Source organism: Rhinichthys klamathensis, unplaced genomic scaffold (genome assembly GCF_029890125.1).
Source record: "Rhinichthys klamathensis goyatoka isolate OS25496 unplaced genomic scaffold, OSU_Roscu_1.1 h1tg000032l_1, whole genome shotgun sequence".
NCBI classification, from domain to species: Eukaryota; Metazoa; Chordata; class Actinopteri; order Cypriniformes; family Leuciscidae; genus Rhinichthys; species Rhinichthys klamathensis.
Genome location: NW_026606581.1, coordinates 3446236 through 3465829, shown reverse-complemented (window position 1 = coordinate 3465829; position 19594 = coordinate 3446236). Strand labels below are relative to the sequence as shown.

Genomic DNA, 19594 nt, shown 5'->3' with positions numbered 1-19594 from the left:
ACAAACATGGAACTTTCAGACCAGCTCTTAGCCAATCTTACTGCAGTTTCATATCTAAGTGTTGTTGTTTTTATTCAGATTATATCTTATAATATCCTGTTTTTTCAACTAGAGACAATTCTCTGAACCAAGCGACTCGCCAAACCCCGAGGCCTCTAGTCAAGTGACTGAGAGAGAACAGAAGATATTAGCAACAATACCGGTACATCTATATCCAAGCTTGAAAAAGCATAATCAATCACTTTTTGGCACTAAATTCTGCACCTTCGTCTAATAACTTTCCAAATCTGATCTTACTGATCAAAATAACCATGTTTAATAACTGCTGATTAATGAGCTCTCTAACCAGCATTAACCAAAGCTAAACGCTTACTCTATGGCTTATCTGCCCAACCTGCAACATATTTTTGGTACTTGTTTAATTCTTGATAGTGTGAGTGTTGCCTTATTGCTCTGTGCTCGGTTTCTCAGGATCTGTGCAAACTTTATATGTGCATAGAATATGTGCATATAAGCATTATAAGAGGATGTGCTCATATCAAATGCTAAACCTGTATATCTGTGAATAAAGTTTTTTTTTTTTTCTTATTTGTGTAAAACACAGAGGAAATAATTTCACAATCCTGTTGAATTAAACAACCAAAAACAGAGCATGCCAAAAAAAAAATTCCCTCAGGGACTTGCTGTCTTGTTTTGTTTCTCAGAACTGATTTTAGTTGGTTAGGCAGCCTAATGGTTTAGAATTGTTCTTCGGTGAGACGTGTCCTTGAATGTAATCAGTCTCCAAATGTTATTTATTAGAGAGTTACATCAATGACAAAGCACTTTTGTTGATTTTAAAATTAACAGTTCAATGAATTATTTGTAATAAAAGCAATACACAGAGAAACAGTAGCTACTTTTTTGGCTTGTTTGTGAATGGTTCGGGGTGAATGCAATCTCTTTTAAGATACATATTTAAAATATTTTTTAATAGTCAATCTAGACTGGTCCAGACTGGTTTTCATGTGTGTTAAAGACTATAATAACGAATATTCCTAAATGTTTTAGTCTGCAGGTTTATTATCTTCATACAACACAGTTCTAAAGGGGACTACTATCAAATGTATCATTCTGTTCCATAAGATATTGTTTTACTTTTATTTATTTTTTATTTTTGTGTGAATCCTAAGATACAAAACTCCATTTCCAATAATAAGTGGTTGCCCAAACTAGTATTGTGTTGTAGTTTGTCATGACTAACACCAGTACTATGAGACCTTTTGGATTATCACATGAACTACTAAAAATCTGGTCAGGAACTACTCTGGTAAGTATCTGGGTAAAATGGCCGTAAAATTGGTTTATTGATTCATAAATGGGCTTTCAAAGGGTAATTTGATAATCGCTATTCTTGCAATTTCTGAAAAAAAAAAAAAATAGATTTTTCACCGTACACATAAATTTCGCCCATTTATAATTCAACGTTTTTGTCGCTTTTGTAGAGACAACTGTAATATTTTAGTCCTATACTAGGTTTGCATTGATTTTAGCCTCTCAACCTTGTAGGATGCTCATATACTCCTGTCTCTACTGGTTTGTGTAGCAACCATCTCTTTTATTTAAATTGTAATGTTTTAAAAAATATATTCATAAGTATTAAACATATTTTAAAATTATAATAAAAAATTTAGAACAGAACAGCACTGAGAAAGATCCCTATAAACCAGTAGATACAAGGCACCATGCTATAGAGAGTGTTAGAATCAATCAGTATTCACAAATAGGGATACACTACAATGCTGCTGCTGCCTGTGATAATTCATTAATTTATTAAACTATTTGGAAAGGAGCGCTACTGTATATATTAGCTAATTCCTTCTGTCCTGTTATGGCAATAAAAGGTCAAGACACTGGCATCAGCCAGACAGTAACATTGATTGAGACTGAGCTGTGAGTCAAAGCCTGCCCTGTGGGGAAGAATAACACCTGCTCTGCCCTGGCACTTAGCCGAGAGGTGAGAGGTTGATCATGACTGGCAGATCTGGTCTAACTTTTAATACAGATTATCTCCTGTTATACATGCACTTAGTTAAATACAACATCATCTCAGGCCTTTTGTTCTCCTACTTATTTTTTTTTTTTTTTTTTTTTTTTTTTATATATAAAACAAGCCTTTTTGGATTTTTTTTATTATTATTTTATTTTATTATTATTATCACTCTCCTTTAACTATGAAATCCTTAATAATAATTTAAAATAAATAAAATTTCATTTTAATTAATTAAACAAAAACATTTTTAATATTTAAATGTAAAATATTAATTATATTTTGAAGTGAAAACATTTTTATTTTTATTCAAAATTGTGAGGTTAAATATTTAAAAAGGCTTTTCGACTTTCAGAAATGTTAATTCCTCATTATCTATTAAACAAGTGATTAATAAGGTTTTCATTTTAATACATTAAACAACACATCCCATTAAACAAAAATACCAAGGTGAAAATGGTGAATTATTGAATAACATTTTCAAAACGCTAATAATCTCTGTGACTCTTGTGCGAATGTCATATCCTCAAGACTTCCATCTTTTGTTTGACTGCTGCAATCAATCTCTTGAAATCTTGAGCTCGAGATGAATGACTGAGCTGCTATGCCTATATTTCTCCTGAACAACCGCCTTTATCTCTAACTGGCCCTCCTCATGCGGAATGAAATGAGCATTGAGAAGATTTTGCATATTATAATAGGATGAGAGACAGACACTAGACAAAATCGTTTAGTTTCGAGGAATTGAGGAGAATTGCTTTAGAATTGACAATCCCAAAAGTTTTGCATCTGAGTTGCATTACGTTCATGCACAATTAACCAGTCTGCACTAGTCAGCAATGATGAAAGAGAAGTCGCAACTCACTCAATTTCACTTTTATCTCTACTTTCCCGCAGCTCCTGCCGTATCTACAGTCCAACCTGACTGGATTTAAGGAGCTGGAGATTCTGAACTTTAAGAATGGCAGTGTGGTGGTAAACAGCAAGATGAAATTAAACAAACCAGTTCCGTATAATGTTACGGAGACGGTGCAGTGCGTGCTTGAGGACTTCTGCAATGCAGCGTCTAAGAGATTGGATATGGAAATTGACTCCCAATCAGTGGATGTGGAAGCAGGTAAGGACGGTGTTGAAAAGAGAAAACAGGTACTTCCTCTAAAGCAGAGGTGTCCAATCCTGCTCCTGGAGGGCCACTGTCCAGCCGAGTTCAGCTCCAACCCCAATTTAACACACCTGAACCAGCTAATCAAGGCCTTGCTAGGCAATAGAAACCATAGATATCCATAATAAAGGCTAGATGTCTTATGGCGGAGTCTCTATCGTCATCACCGGCGGCCATCTTGTCACAGGCAAGGTTTCTGGCGGGCTCTGTGGTACCTGATGTAAGATGAGTGATCAGCACGAACACAAATACTCTTATCTCGTTGATATCTTGACGGATTTACAAACGGTTTGGTTTCTTACAAACGTTATTAACGTGGCTATAATTCTGGATGATTATTTATTTATACACTTATTATTCATAAGTATGCAGTGTCATAACTACATCTCTGACGTTTATAACAATCCAAACCGTTTGAAAATCGGTCGAAAATTGAGCAAGTTATGGTTATTTAAACACAATGTTACGAGTGAGCGAGCTGCCTTTGACAAGATGGCCGCCAGGTGCGGACGTCGACCTCCATTGGCCAGCAGCGCGGACGAGACATCTAGCATTTATTATGGATATCTATGACAGAAACTTCCAGGCAGGTGTGTTTTTAGAGTTAGAGCTAAACTCTACAGGACAGTGGCCCTTCAGGACCGAGTTTGGACCCCCTTGATCTAAAGGGATAGTTCACCCAAAAATGGAAATTCTGTCATGTACTGACCCTCATGTCGTTCCAAATATCTATGAATTTCTTTCTACTGTGGAACAAAAAGAAGATCATTTATTTTAGTGTGTTTTAGGTCACACTTTAGATTAGGGTTCAATTCTCACTATTAACTACGATTTTTACCTCAATAAACTCCTGATTACTGCTTATTAATAGTTAGTAAGGTAGTTGTTAAGTTTAGGTATGGAGTAGCCAGGATCAAAGTCCTTTTCAAGGAAAGTCTGTTAACTCGGCGGCCATATTTGAAATGCTTCCGAGCAGCTATTTCGGGCATCCAAGACCAAGTCCTATCTATTCGAATGGGGGAATCCTGAAATCTCAAAAACTGCTTGCCGAACTCACAATTAAATGACATAATTCAAATTAGCATCAAAATCTGATATGAACTGTCCCCTTTACCAATCAGCGATTGGCTCTTTTACTTAGAAGGCAGGACGTATTCCCCCATTTTGCGAGTTTTAGATTCTCCCATTCATAAGTAATAGGAGTGAACCATCTTTCCATATCTATAGTCTTTGGTAGGATTAAGGGATGTAGAATATGGTCATGCAGAATAAGGCATTAATATGTGCTTTATAAGTACTAATAAACAGCCAATATCCTAGTAATATGCATGCTAATAATTGGACCCTAAACTAAAACGTTCCTTTTTTTTGTCCATACAATTAAAGTTAATTGGGGTCTAAATGTTCTTCAAAATCTTCTTTTGTGTTCTGCAGAAGAAACTAAGTCATACAGGTTTTGGAAGAACATGAGGGTGAGTAAATGGTTTTCAAAAATGATTTTAAAATTTTGGGTGAACTATCCTTTTAAGAAAGTTCTGTTCACGCTGACTGCGATTTGCTGTAAAAAAATAAAAATAAAATAAAAAAGGCCCAGAAGTCATTAAATTTCAATGAGACTTGCCAATTTCACCAGACCACATGTTAATTATTAGCAACAACTGATTGTCAAATTAAAATCTCATCTTATTTTGATTTAACAACACATCTAATTTGTAATGAGATTTTCGAATGTTATTGGCATCTACAAATTCCACCAATTATATTAGGGCATCCAGACCTTAAACATCCAGCAATACAAATGCTGTCAGTGCGAATGGGGCAGAACAGTAAACAAAATCATCCACATTAACGTAAAGGGATACCAACACCTGTATTAAGTCTTTAATCGTCTTTGTCTGTCTGGCTGCAAGTATTTCAATCCAATTAGTTCTCATTGTCTAATCCAGCCGATCACGTCGATCCATGTAAGTTTACGGCGTGCAACGAGTTCTCCCGCTGCGTGGTGAACACGTTAACCACAGAGCCCGAGTGTCTGTGCGATCCGGGCTACAGCACAGTGGACCGCCAGCCCTGTACGAGCATCTGTGACCTACAGCCGGAATACTGCCTGAACGGAGGCCAGTGCGAAATTATACCAGGACACGGAGCGACCTGCAGGTACGTTAACGTGATGACCTCTGAAAGAGAAAAAGGATGTCGAAGAACTTCTAAAACTGCTGCTTTTCTTAGAATTCATTTCGATGGAGATTACAAGGATGTAGGGAAAAACCAAAACCACTTGAGCATACAAAGTTCTTCACCTGCACTGCCAGAATTTTATTTTGCAAAAATTATAGGGGTACAACAGCTTGTCAATGAGGAAGTTCCTTTAAATGTACACATTTGTACCTTATTTACGCTTAAAGAGTGCTTATTAGTACCTTAGAGCATATTAGTATGGAAGCTTGTTTCCGCCACTAAATATAAAATAAAAAGGTAATTGCGACTTTTTATCTCACAATTCTGACTTTTATCTCAGAATTGTGTTATATAAACTTGCAATTGTGAGTTATAAAGTCAGAATTGTGAGATATAAACTTGACATTCTGAGAAAAAAAGATAAAAAGACACTATTAGCTTTTTTGAGTTCAAAATTATCCAAATACATAGCCAGTGTTCAAAACTATCTGCTTGCCTTAGCTCGATTCAAAACGGTAAGCTTGTAATAATGTTTTTAATTCCAGTGGTGCTGGTGGATTTCCGCGGGAGATTCGAGCATGTCTTTGCGTCATTACGTCACATCTGTACACATAAAGAAGGAGTCTCGGCTAGTCGGCTATATTGCGTGTGAGGATGTTGGAGGTAGAGATTTATAGCCTTTTCTCACAGAACTTGATATAATTAAACTTATCAATTTTATGGCGGATCCGGAAAGGTTCAAACGACAATCACCAGTGACAACAGATTCACCCGCTGTAAAATGCAAAAGACTTCGGAGTGGCTACAGAAAAAAAAGAGACTGCAACCGGGCCCATGCGAAAACAAGGATACATATCGGAAGAGCATTAAATGTAGTCACGCATATGATAAGGGATTGTTAGATTTAATCAGCGCGATTTACTGCAATGATTTTTTCCCTTAGTTGGTCAGAACCAGAACAAAAGTGGATGTTAGTTACTTGTTCAGATTACATTTTCCGGTGAAAATTATTATGTTGGTCATACTTCCAAAAAGAATAATCTGTGATTCTGAATGCCAGTATCCACACCGGCGCGACAACTCACAGCCACACACTCTCCTGAAAACATTGGATTCATTCGCGCTGTGCCGTGTCGAAGCACAACTCACGTAAAGTTGATAATTCCGTAAATAACTGCAATTGCAGATTTCGAACAGAGATAGCGACAAAGAGGAAAAACTGCGGACTGCAGCTTTAAATTGTTTTATTCCGTGGCGGAAACAAGCTTCCATATATTAGTAATACGTACCCTTAAGGTACTACTATGAAGTTCCTTTATATGGGACTACCCCAGAGACAAGTTGTGGTCCATTCATAAATCCGTAAGATCTTACCTTCATGCTGTGGACATACATTACAAACCTGCACATTTTTTTATTGTCTGAAGTTTATTTTCAAGTTCCTGGTCTCCTTGTCCCCTTCACTATGATATATAAAAAAAAAAAAAAAAATTATATATATATATTTGTTTTGCTGAAGCTGAACAAAATAATTCATTATTAATAATTTTTTTTAATTATTTATTTGTCATTGGTGTTACCACTGTTAAAATATGTATTAAAGTGCCCCTATTATGCTATTTCAAAGGTTCCTAATTTTGGTCTCCTACAACAGCTTTACATGCATCCAAGGTCAAAAAACACTTCATAATATACATTGCATTGAGACTCATGTCTCAAAGAGAAAATCTTAAAACGGTTGTTCAACGATTCTGTCTCTCTAAACCCCTCCTTTCCAAGAGCCTACTCTGTTCTGATTGGTCAGATGACCCAGTCAGTTGTGATTGGTCTACCGCTTACAGCCCGTGTCGGAAATAAAATGCCTTATTATTACCATATCTGAATTTCAGCTCCAGAGGCTTCCTCTGCGCTTGTAAACAGCGATACGAACAGAAACAAAGGCGTATAGGCTTTTCCATATTAATTCCAGTGCGAGTTCTCAATCTTTTTGAAGTAGATTTGCAGTGCTTAAAATATCGTCTTCTCTTCTTCATCGACAACACAAACCAAACTCTTCCAGGCCTCAGCTACAACTACAGTGTTTTGAGGACAGGTCAAAGTATACATTGTTAGCGGGCAGTCAATGAAGACCATAGGCTGCCATTAAGCAAATTTGTTACATTATTACGTAGGTATGTAACAGGAAGTGAGACAGAATTGCTGACGATTCGTTTCAGCAGCTCAGAATCGATTCTTTCTCTCAGAAGACAATAACTTTATTTGTTGTGCACTTGGATCTTCAAAGCATTGCAGAGCTTTTACATTTGCACAAAGCTATATTACACACTGCATGAAAGGTAATAATCGAAAAAGCATAATAGGGGCACTTTGGAAAAAACTGCCACATTCCTATGCATGCACACTTCTCTTACATGTTTTCTCTCAACCACTTTTAGATGTCCCGTAGGTAAATTCTGGCACTACCACGGAGAACGCTGCAACGAATTGGTGTCTGTGCCCATTGACCCTCTCCTTCTCATAGCCTGCATGGTGGGAAGCCTCTCAGTGGTTTGTGCTGTGATAGGCATCTTGATTTTCATTAACAAGAAATGTATACGGACCAGAAAGAGCTTGAGACTTGTGTAAGAAGGGTTTTCTTTTTATTTAGACATTTGATCTTTCTTTTCAGATTTGGATTTGCAGTGCTGACCCGTTTTAAACATGTTGGTGTTAAGACCTGATTTCCTTTGCATTGTAGGCGTTCACAATCTGCATTCCCCTTTGGTAATACTATGAGAGTAAATCCAGTTTTTGAGAATGACGATGGGGTCTTAACACATGTGTCGAGCATCCTCTGTCCCATGAGCTCTGACTCAGCCTCCTTACAACACTCAGGCCAAGGCACATTTCGATCACTTGAAAGTATACAACTTAGTATTGAGGTAAAGTTTACAACCAAGATGGTATTCTTAATGATCTATTTATTTAAATCGATGTCATGACCGCTACTAACATCCATAATCAACCCATGATTAAATCATATCTATGTCCTTCGTTTGAGATTCTGATCTGACAGATTTTTTGTTGTTCTGACTCAAATCGACTTAGTTTTTTGTGGTATCAAAATAGCAAAAAACTAAATCTGATCCTTACAAATACGATCCAAAACACATCCACATGGGGGGGGGGGGGGGGAGGGGGTAAATTATTATTACTACTAGTAATTATTACTATAATTTCTAGTAGTATACTGTAGATTGTATTACTATATCACTAAACTCCCTTTTGCCCCAGCAGCCTATGTCAGACCACTTTGCACATCTTTCACAGCAAATTCATTCAGGGATTCATATTAGTTACACAATGTCAATATTTGCAATTGTTGCAGAATATGTGCAATATTCAAAATAAATAAATGTTAGATGAAATTACCTTGAAATCTGGCTTTAGACACTGCACTCAATTATCTTATGGAACAGGAAAACCATGCACTGCAAAAAAAAAAGACAATGACAATAGTCTATATTTATGTAAAGGGAAGGATTATACAGAATAGACATTAAATTCAGCAAGTTGCTTTTGGTGAATCAGCTGTTTTTTGAGGGTTTCTTTGTCTAGAAGAAACTAAAGGCTATAGTAAAATCCATGCATCAGTATCCTCACCAGTGTAAACACACTATGTATTCATAATAAAATAGATTCAAAACAGTGATACAGTATATTTTCTTAAACAAGTTACAGACACAATGTATTCAAACAAACAAAAGAAATCCACTATTATTCTTCTGAGCCCTTCAAAGACACAACATTAAGGAATGATTTTCCTAAGAGGACACTAGAAATTATGGACAGCATGCATGGGGTTTGCATCTCATTTAGACTAGTGCATCTGTAGTTTTCTAAACTAATGATATTATGAATATTAAACTTTTTTTTTCCAGCAACAGATGTTGTGCTCATCAAAATATTGGCCGATGGATGTAGTGCCAAAAATGTACCTTGCTTCGTTGCTTAACAAGTCTTTGTCGCCATGGCAAAAAAAGGTAAAAGATTGATTGTGGTCTGTCATTCCTTTCCCAGATCCCCAGACAACTCTACACCAGAAGATCAGAAAAGTTAACATCAGAAATGGTTGACTTCCATCACACACCTAACGAGGTAAGCTGGTGTGAAAACAACCAATTTAATGCAAACAGCATCCGTAAATAATCACGACAGCTTGATTTATTCTATCAAGATGATAAATCTTTCCCATCAAAATGTCAACTATCATACGAAATAATATTGATAAACTAGATGTTTTGCGTCCTTCTATCACCGACGTTCAGTTCCAATTACATTTTTCTTTTACTATCTCAGAACCCAAATAAATATGTCTGTATTTCAAGCAAGTTATTATAAATATCTTGTAATGTAATGAAAAGCAGAAGCAGCATTATTTGGTCTAGTAGGCTTAAATATTTTTCATGGATGAGAGTTGATGTAAGATTTGTATTCATTCAAGTGTGACTTAATATAATACGTTGATTATTCCTGAAAGTAATCCTCTAGTCCTCAAGTGGAATTGTTAAATTGGCAGTGTTTATGAAGGATTTGTAAACAATAGAATATTAAACAAGGTATGAGCTTGACAAACAAAGCAATATTGCCTTAATATTTTAGTTATCAACTGACTCACTATTTTCCGTTCGAATAATTACTTTCTTATGGATTCTCTGACACTGCATGATAAGCACACATCTTTAACCTTTAAGCACAAAAATATAACATTACCTACTAGATTAAATTATATAGTTTATATTAGATACATTTGATTTCATACTGATATTTACCTTCAAAGAGTAAAACCGTATCAGCAGCGACACATTTGCTGCGTCCCAATTCGCATACTATCCGTCCTAAACAGTATTCGAAAATAGAATTAGTACGTCCCAAATCGTAGTATGTTGAAATGAGTGTCCCAAAGAGACCCGGATGGTCTACTATATCCGGTCAGAATCCGAAGTGCAGATCGATGCGCACTCTAACGGCTGATATTGCCCACAACCCATCGCGCGTTGGACGAGGATTCGGTTAGAACTACAAACACGAATGAAAAGTGTTCAAAAACTACAGACATGGAGGACGCGCGAGTCCGGCGGTTATGTAAAGAGGTTTAGATAAAGGGGTTTGAGTGATTAATTATCAGTATCTAACCTGACGAAAATGTATTTATTCAATGTTGTCCACATTATATTGCATCTGCGGCAGCATTGTGAACTTTTGCAAAGATACGTTTAGCCATTAACTTTTAAATGCATTATTATATTCAAATTCCAAACACATGAGGAGTCTCCGCATGAAAGGCCCATGACTGGCAGATGAACGTGCGACAACAATTCTCTCCGAAATGGTAAGAAGTTATATTAGATTGAATGGAGGATTTTAACTGTGACAAGATGATTGACAGGGCAGTTTACGGTGATAGGATGCACGCGACAGATATGTACGTTGAAGATGAGGAAGTAGTATGTCCCAAAGCTTGCCTACTCTTTTGCTACACACTCAAAAGTATGTACTTTTTCTTCACAAAAAGAGTACATACTTTTAGGGCGTAGTATAAGTAGGCGAATTGGGACGCAGCGATTGTCTTGACGCTCACATTTCGATCGTTGTCTGCTGAACTCGCAAATGCACTGTGGATAATTTAAGTTATGTTCGAGCGAAAAAATAAATAGAAATCATGCTTGTTGTTTTCATTAATTGTACCACAAATTATGACAAGAAAACATGTTTTTCTACTGATTTGTCCTCATGGGCTGCACGCTAAAACAAACACACAGCGACTATTACTTTACTAGCCTGCACGTTGATTTAGCATTAGCAACAAATGACCCGAAATGAGGGATAGGTCACACCGTCACTCTAAAATAAAAATTAAGTCATCATTTACTGTTGTTGTTCCAATATAGTATTCCCTTTCTTTTATCAACCACAAAAGGATCATTTTTAAAAACGTCTCGCTCACGCTCGTCATAATGGCAGTGAATAGCCGCATTAATCCTTCAGACTGCAAATTAAACCAAACACATCCAAATAGCCTGTATTTACCGCTGGAGCATGTTTGTGACGCCTGTTGTCTAGGTAGGGAGTTTGCTAGGCTTGTGGAGTCATTTAGAATTTACCTAGAGTTCAACACCTAAACATTTAATTGAATGAATGAATGAAACTTTTAAATATGTATTTTAATATGGACATATTGGCGATTCTGGTGAGCTGCTCCATAGTTCACCCACCCAAAATTGAAAATTTACTCACCCTTAAGTTGTTCAAAACCTGTTTTTTTTCTCTTTCTTATTCGTCTTATATTGAACACAAAAGAAGATATTTAGAAAAATGTTGGTAATCAAACAGTTGACAGTAGCCATTGACTTCCCATAGTTGGAAAAAAATACTATGGAAGTCAATGGCTACCGTCTGGTTACCAACATTCTTCAAAATATCTTCTTTTGTGTTCAGCATAAGAAAGAAACTCAAACAGGTTTGGATATACATTAGGGTGAGTAAATTTTGGGGTGAATTTTCCCTTTAAAGTAGTCACAGGAAGGTGTGCTGCATTGCGATGATACATAACTGCTGATGATTTTTTGTTTTTCTTAGCTTCTTAAATGACCAAGTTGTTTTTCTTCATGTTGTATTACAGACGTGGCAGATGTCCAGCAGGTCCTCTTGCTGCGTTTTGAGAAGTCCTGATAGTGAAGGCTTTGAAGTGACTGTTTTATGAGGCCCAGACACTTTTTTTTAAGCTAAGCATGGCACCAAAGCTCTTCAGTGCTATTCAAGCAACTCAACTTTGCTGGTTTCTCTAGACATTTGGTGAGTTTGATACAACCGCTCTACTCAAGAATCAGCCATATTCTTGGACAACTGAAATAATACCTCCAGGAATGGGGACATATGATTTAGATTACTCCTGAAGTTATTTTTTAAGTGTACTTGAAAAAAAAAATGTAAATTGTATATGAGACATGTAATGTGTTGGATGCTTTGAATCCTTGTCAAAGGTTTGTTTCCTTCCTCACAATGAGGTATTTATTTACAATTGATACATTGGGTTGTATCTTAAATATAAAACAGATTCTAGTCATCTCTTCTAGTCTATCCTCAGTGTTCCAAACAAAGAAATTGAATGTAAAGTATTTCTGTAACTCTTAATGGTATCACTTGTGGGGAAAAAAGACAAAAATACAGGTGGGGGTGATATCTTTGTTTTTACAATCAACAGAAAAAAGCATTCTAGAATATTTCAGCTGTAAAATAAATAATTACAGTCATTTCTATTTAAACTTTAATGTGCACTAATGAATCATTCATGTTGACTTCAAAAGATAATAGTCAGTGTCCCTCAGTAAAGCCTTCTACTCCTAATAACTATTATAAATGCAAAGATCTAAACATAACACGTTTTATATGGAATTTATTTATTGTGGTCTAGTAAAGTAATTGGAGCAACAGTGGCCAGTCAAAAATAAGAAAATCAGAGTATATTTAACCCAGACACATCAAAGATAAATTGACAGACAAGAAACAAATATCGATAGTTTGAGATTACACGATTTCAGTTAGAAAGGGTTCAATGGAGAAAAACATTAGCAAATGAAAAAACAAAGTCTGGGAATAACAACAGCAAGTTGATCAAATGCAGCAATTTGGTCTGTGCCTGAGTTTTCAAAATGTTTAGAATGTTATTGCATTTCCCATTACTTCGGTTCTTCAGGCAGTTATTATGACCAAATGAGAAAAAAGGGGTCAGAGAAGCGCATAACGAGGCACTTCGTAGTAAAAGCTCATTTAAACTAAATATTTCCTTGAGTTGGTACATACATAAATGTAAAAATGAGAGAAATCTACCACACACGCCGACAGAATTCACAGCAAATCATTAACAAAGGTGCCATTATCACTTCACTGAACAGAAATGAATATGCCCTTTAGCATATCACCATGATTCAAGTACAAAATTGCTGAGCAAAACCATGCATGACAGCAGTGACTATCCTTATTATGAACTGAAGCCGCTTTTAAATGCATCTATAAAATTCATTATCAAATATATGTAAAGGCAATTTCTGATGGAGCATGTCTTTGAAACCGCATTTACAAAGGTGAGACAAAATATTACAACCTAATGTATTCCAGTGCATGTCCCTCATTAGCCTTTCCCACCATCATCAGATTAGATTAAAGATACTTTGACTAGTTATTCAATGTATTCAAATATTAAATGTTGCTCCACAATAATGACCATTTAAGTCCTATAATAGAATTTTATTTTAAAAGGTGAAGTGTGTAATTTCTGCGGCACTAGATAACAGAACTGTGGGAAAAGGACTGAACACCTACCATTTGTCGGACAAACAGACGGTCCCACCCCTAAACCCACAACATTGGTTAAGCCAATGTTGCTTGAGCTGAACATGGAGTGTAACATTTTAATAGCATCCCTATCAAATGAGATATGAATTAGGTCTGAAAATCTTAAGGCATCTCTGAGCAATAGGTTCAAGAAAGGCTCAGATTTGTATGAAAACTGGTTTCTACGCTCACGGCAAAATGAAGAACAAACTACAAACAAAAAGTAAATTAGACAGTAATTGCTTCCACTAGAGTTGTACATCCCTTTGTTTTAGCTACACCACGTTACCATCTACATCTACACGTGCATAGATAATGTGGTCCAGGAGGAGAACCGGGCGATGTTCACTTGAGAAGGTTCTGGAGCATGGCGGTCGCGTAGGTGGGTCTGGCCTGCTTGCTTTCGATGGCGTTCCTAAGGTATTGGATTCCGCCGCAGCGCTCCCAGATCTCCTCAAACTGGCGGGGGAGGATCTCCGCTCCACGTTTTCGCGTGAGCCCGGTCTCCTCCAGACTCAGCTCGCACATCTCCATGTCGTCCTTACCTGGATACATCAAAAGATAAAAGGCATCACGCTATGCTTAGGTGCACACCTCACATCCGCAGATAAGAGTCGCATTTTCCAGTGAAGCTTTCAGCTATTTTATCTTTCAATTCCTGCTTCAATTCCAAAGAATTCATTGTTCACAGTAGGGGAAAATTATTGTTTTATCTTATCAAAACATTAGCTAGTACTGAGGAAGGCCTTTGGTACCTGCTACCAAGAGGATCGGCTGCTTGTCTGGATGAAGCTCCATCTGCCTGGCGATCCAGGGCCCGTCAAAGTGAGCGTACCACCAGCCTTTCTTCTTGTTCTGGGGGTCTTTGTACTGATCCGCAGGCCTTATGAAGGGAATGCGGAAGTAACGTTGCTGTCGGTTCATTGCGATCTCTTGCTGCCGGGCTGGGACAGGCGGAGCAGGGTTCTGCTGGGCTGAAGAAATATAACAGAAAATATTACAATATTAACGATATTTTAACTATTTCTAAACTAATTCTGACAGTGGAGCTTGTCCATTCAAAACTTGTCGCCATGATTCTAGAGTGTTGGGATAAGTTGCAATACAGTTGCTAAGGTGTTCTGAGTCATTTTTAGCATGTTGCTATGCACTTGTTCTGAACGGTCCAACTAGAGATCTGCACGGGATGGATTGTTTTTAGTCCCGTTCCATCAAAAAAATGGACCTACCCACAACTTTCAAGTTTTGTCCCACTCCTGTTGCAAAAGCCTGGTAGAGATCTACGCACATGGACTCTCATTGTCACTCTGGTGGCCTTATTCTATTTTTTATTTTTTTATTTCCCCCACACACAACAATTCAGACATCACCTTCCTTTCTGCCGTGTACAATAAAAAAAAACACTGATAATATCCAACCCTGCACAAGTAAACCATTTATTTTTGTAGCTAAATAAAGGAATAATACGATACAAACGAATAACATTCTGTGCCTTAAAACAATGATATATACATTTTTTGATTAATATTTTGTGGGACACCCTTGAGTCATTTCTCTCTCCTGCTTCCCATGTACACATCCATATCTTCCCTTCCACACCCAGTAATTCAGAACTTTTTTTGCGCCGCATTCTGTTGCAGCTCAAAAGCTCACTCCCAAGGCTCTATTACTCCTTGCCCACTGCAATGGTTTTTGGTTTTTGTGCCAGACCTTGGTCGAGGTGATCTGAGAGCCTGTCACAAACCGGCCTAACTTGAGAACTGAATGGTGACATAAGTTACGTGGCTTTGGTTGATCTTGATTCCAAAATTCCATATCTCCTCATAGACTCTTTTCCATTGCAAGCTCTCCATAGAAGACCACGTTGCATAAGACATTCCCAGTTTCTATATTAAACTTAAGTACTTCCTTGATGGGACTCCTTTTTACATATCTCCTCAATGTGACACATGCTTTGAGGTATCATTCATGTACTTAGCACAAATTGTACGGTATGAGTTACACACCAAAGGAGGGTTTGTTCAAATCAAATCTTCATATCAAACCATCTATTTATACTGTATCCTCAAAATGCATTCCAAGTACGTCATAAACGGAAGTAGGCATTTTAAATCCATCATCCCTAAGGATCAAACAGATTCAGAGGTTGGCTAATGTCAAGAAAGTTCTCAGAGAGGTTCTCTGCACTTTAATATTGACTTTGTAAAGCCAGAAGCCTGATTTCATCTCTCGGAGTGAGGCAGCATAAGCCCCGTGCACCTGATACAAACACTCCACTGTTTGAAGCTAAGACACATCTGAGGATTTGACAACAAGAGAGGCGGAGAGTTTGAAGTGAACCTGCAGGTCACGCAACTCTAAATCTTCTGTTTGTTCTGCACGAGCAAACACTTTTAAAAAGCACTGAAGTCTAAAGTCTTTAAACACAGTGATGTGCCTTTAAAGCAGGGAAATAAGCGAGAAGTTTGATTTCCTTGAAACGGCAGTGAGTGCCTTTAGATGTGCTTCTAGCTATCTGCATTATGTGCATCACAATTCTAACGCTAATCACAAAATGTGCTGCAAGGAACTTGAAAAGAACAACAAACAATAGTGCACACTCAATCTTGAGAAACAGCTGCAACACACACACACACACACTCACATAAGATAGAAGTTCAGAGTATCGGTCCAGAATAAATATTATGCTGCTGAATCACATTTAGTCATTACAAATGAAATCATCAGCTACACACGACTGCACAGAGAAATTTGTATTCTGCTGTTCCGCCACCATGCAGACCGTTCTCTTGGGGAAACGGATCATGTCTTACCATAGTCAGTGACCGATTTGGGAGCCCTCATCTCTGTGTCTGTATTTCGTTTCTTGTTCTTTGATTTCCAGGCATGGTACACCTTCAGGCGACGATGAAATTCTTCTCGACACGCCGCCAGCAACTCTATATCTACAAGGGTGAGAGATCATACAGTCAGTACTGCAATGCATTGTCACGCACAGGGTGTGAATTACACAATGGCCTTCGGGGGGGTGGACACATACTATATGTATACATACAATATCGCAACCTTCACGCGCAATAAACTGCATGCTCCTATTTCAGTGTTGTTGTTAAGTTGAGGATATTTTCAACAACGTTTTTTTCGTACATTCAGTTTAACAGCATTCACGAGGGCAGATTTTATCATTCAACTGAACTGTGTATATGCATTTTAAACACATGATGTTCTTAGTTTATCTAATTCACCAGCTCAAGTAAAGTTAATGCCCCATTTCAGGGGTGGCCAAAATTACGATTTAAAATCAGTCAAAGCTAGAAACGTATCTTCATATTTACTGGTAAAGCTTCATATTACAGGTCGACTAACGTCAGATGGCACTGCCGTCCACAAACTAGATTGTGGATAGTTATTGCATTGAATGCATTTATTTGTATACTTGATTATTCTGTTTATTCTGATTATTCCTGATTATTCCAAGTAAAATACCTGGCCACTAGAATACAATAATTATAAATGAATATGAATAAAATACACAACCACAAAATAGTAGTGTGTTATGCACTGTAGACACTCTAAAGGTTCCTTTGCTAAGATTCCACTTAGAAATAAAATTAGGAATATATATATATATATATATATATATATACTGCATGAGTGGTGAAGTTAAAAGAAAGTCATAAAATGAATTTAAACACTTTGAAATGTTATTTAACAATTGAAACTTGTTTAAGTACATTGTTCCTTGACTCAGAAATATGCATTACACCCATGAAAATATATTTTTATAAAATTATAGGATTTTTAGATTTACAACTTAAATCTTAAATTATAAAGATTTTTAATTAAAATCTTACAGATTGAAGTGATTTAAGATTTTTTATCTAATTAAAGATTTTTAATTTATGCCTTTTTAGAAGCTTTATTGGTCATTAAGCTGCTGTTTTCCATACAACAAAAGTGAATTTTTATAGGGAATGTCAAGCTCAATGGACAAAAAAAGCACCATAATATTATCATAAAAGTTGTCCATATGACTTGTGCACTATATTCACTGTAGTTACCATCAAGTCTTTTGAAGCTATACGAAAGTTATGCTTTGAGTAATCTTCCCCTCCGCCATTAGTTCTCAAATCTCGTTAGTGAATGCACATATTTAAGCTTTGAATATTTATGACCAGAAATGAGACTTGAGAGCTACAACAGAGTGAGGCAAAACCAAATAATTAAAAACTAAAAGAAATTGTCTGCTCTCTGCTTATGTAGGCTAATTAATATGAAGTGTGCATTTCTCTCTATAGGCGCGTTCACTACTGCGAAGGTGGCGAGTCTGCATCTCAACTTTATCTTTGCAGCCACAGACATAGAAAACTATGTTGAACAGAACACTGCCAGGCTAAGACAATGCATGCACTGAGACAAAAATGCATTTACCCACATATCTAAATGTAGGGGAGACAGTGAATAACCCTTATTTCAAAAAACGGTGGAGTGTTCCTTTAAAACTGTGTTGAACCTTATATTCATTCTTATTAGACACTGTAGATGAATACGTTTGCCTTGGTTGTATGTATAATTTTGTATTCAATAAAAAAAATGTCTTGATCAGATGATGAAGGCGTCTGTTCAGGGCATCACCTCATGACCGTCGACTGTGAGTGACGTCACTTCCCAACACAAACACGCCCCATAGCATAACCCCACCCTCGACACTGATTGACAGGTTTCCGTGTAGGGATCGGAAATGCAAATACTAAGGGAATTGCGATTCCATTTGAGTTTTGGCTGGCTACATACGCGACACTGAGAAAGTGAAAAAGCAGACCTGGTAATTGAAATTGCTATTTAAATATGACAGGGCCAAAACTCGTAAGATATGGGAAACACAGTTGCAAACGGACTTTGCTTTTCCATTTGAAATTTGGCAGTCAGTGTGCGTTCGCTTAAACGAAACTGTAAACGGTAATGCGCGATTTGCAATTGCGTTTGGATTATGTCACATTTTATGCGTCCACAAATTGAAAACGCAATTGCAAATACAATTTGCACTTCCTTTTGAATAATGTCCGGAATATCATTCCATAGGAGTGAGAGCAAGCAGCAAAAGCCGTACTGCTGCAATCTCTAATCATCATGCTAGTTCCCAATCTTCAAAATATCACATGCTAGTCCCTCCATCTTACAAAATAATACATGTTAGTCTACAAAATGACATGTTTTTTTGACATGAACAGCTTCAAGTAAGCAGGAGGTTCTGAGATCAGATTGAGGGGACTGATTGCTCTTACCACAGGAGGTGTTGATGGCGTCTCGCAGCTCAGCGTACTTCCACTTGCTCAGGTCGTACTTCTTCACCCCAGCTGCCACCTTGTTGGCCTGCACCTGCGCACCCCTGAGATTGCACAGAGGAAGAACAATTTTGAGTTTTTCTTAGCTTCATATCTCTCCATAGGCAAAGGATCTGATCGTTCTCCTAAGCTCCTGTTACCAGCTGCTAAACGTTCCCAGGCTACAGCACAATCAGATGATTAATTGGCCTTCTACTTACCTGGAGATACATTCTCTCTGAAACTTGTAATGACATGGAAATAGCACGGATCATGCCAAATTAACACCTCACTGAGCAAATTAGATACAGCCTTGGCAACACTGTGCTGCGACAGTGAGGGTGGTTAATGGCGGTTAACGACGGTTAATGGTGAGCGAGGGAAAGGCCACTTGTGAGGTATTGCTACTGTAGGTGGTCGTTGTGTTTATTAATGTGTTGCTAGGGTGCTAAAGGCTGGAATACCCTACATGACTTTTAAAATCTGTTTTAAAAACAGATTTTTAAACACTGGGCATCATACACTTGC

General features: G+C 37.3%; 3 protein-coding genes across 6 annotated transcripts in view; 1 reads left to right on the top strand and 2 right to left on the bottom strand.

The window, feature by feature from the left end:
- Nucleotides 1-9421, bottom strand: part of colec11 (collectin sub-family member 11) — a 69576-nt gene extending 60155 nt beyond the window's left edge. Inside the window, exon 1 of one of the 2 annotated variants that reach the window (XM_056245613.1) lies at nucleotides 9347-9421. The gene's annotated coding sequence lies outside the window, so the exon portion shown is untranslated. The remainder of the gene's footprint in view (nucleotides 1-9346) is intronic. The other variant, XM_056245614.1, reaches the window with a different exon arrangement.
- Nucleotides 1-12996, top strand: part of impg1b (interphotoreceptor matrix proteoglycan 1b) — a 32626-nt gene extending 19630 nt beyond the window's left edge. Inside the window, exons 12-18 of one of the 2 annotated variants that reach the window (XM_056245608.1) lie at nucleotides 113-202; nucleotides 2927-3146; nucleotides 5138-5348; nucleotides 7805-7990; nucleotides 8107-8295; nucleotides 9437-9506; nucleotides 12031-12996. In XM_056245608.1, coding sequence (XP_056101583.1) covers nucleotides 113-202; nucleotides 2927-3146; nucleotides 5138-5348; nucleotides 7805-7990; nucleotides 8107-8295; nucleotides 9437-9506; nucleotides 12031-12111 — 1047 coding nt within the window. In that variant the 3' untranslated portion in view covers nucleotides 12112-12996. The remainder of the gene's footprint in view (nucleotides 1-112; nucleotides 203-2926; nucleotides 3147-5137; nucleotides 5349-7804; nucleotides 7991-8106; nucleotides 8296-9436; nucleotides 9507-12030) is intronic. The other variant, XM_056245609.1, reaches the window with a different exon arrangement.
- Nucleotides 12997-13813: 817 nt separating this feature from the next.
- The window catches only part of myo6b (myosin VIb), a 58411-nt gene continuing 52630 nt past the window's right edge, over nucleotides 13814-19594 (bottom strand). For both annotated transcript variants that reach the window (XM_056245606.1, XM_056245607.1), the window contains 4 exons: nucleotides 19028-19131; nucleotides 16556-16687; nucleotides 14498-14716; nucleotides 13814-14287 (listed from right to left, as the gene is read on the bottom strand). In XM_056245606.1, the coding sequence (XP_056101581.1) occupies nucleotides 14088-14287; nucleotides 14498-14716; nucleotides 16556-16687; nucleotides 19028-19131 (655 nt within the window). In that variant the 3' untranslated portion in view covers nucleotides 13814-14087. The remainder of the gene's footprint in view (nucleotides 14288-14497; nucleotides 14717-16555; nucleotides 16688-19027; nucleotides 19132-19594) is intronic.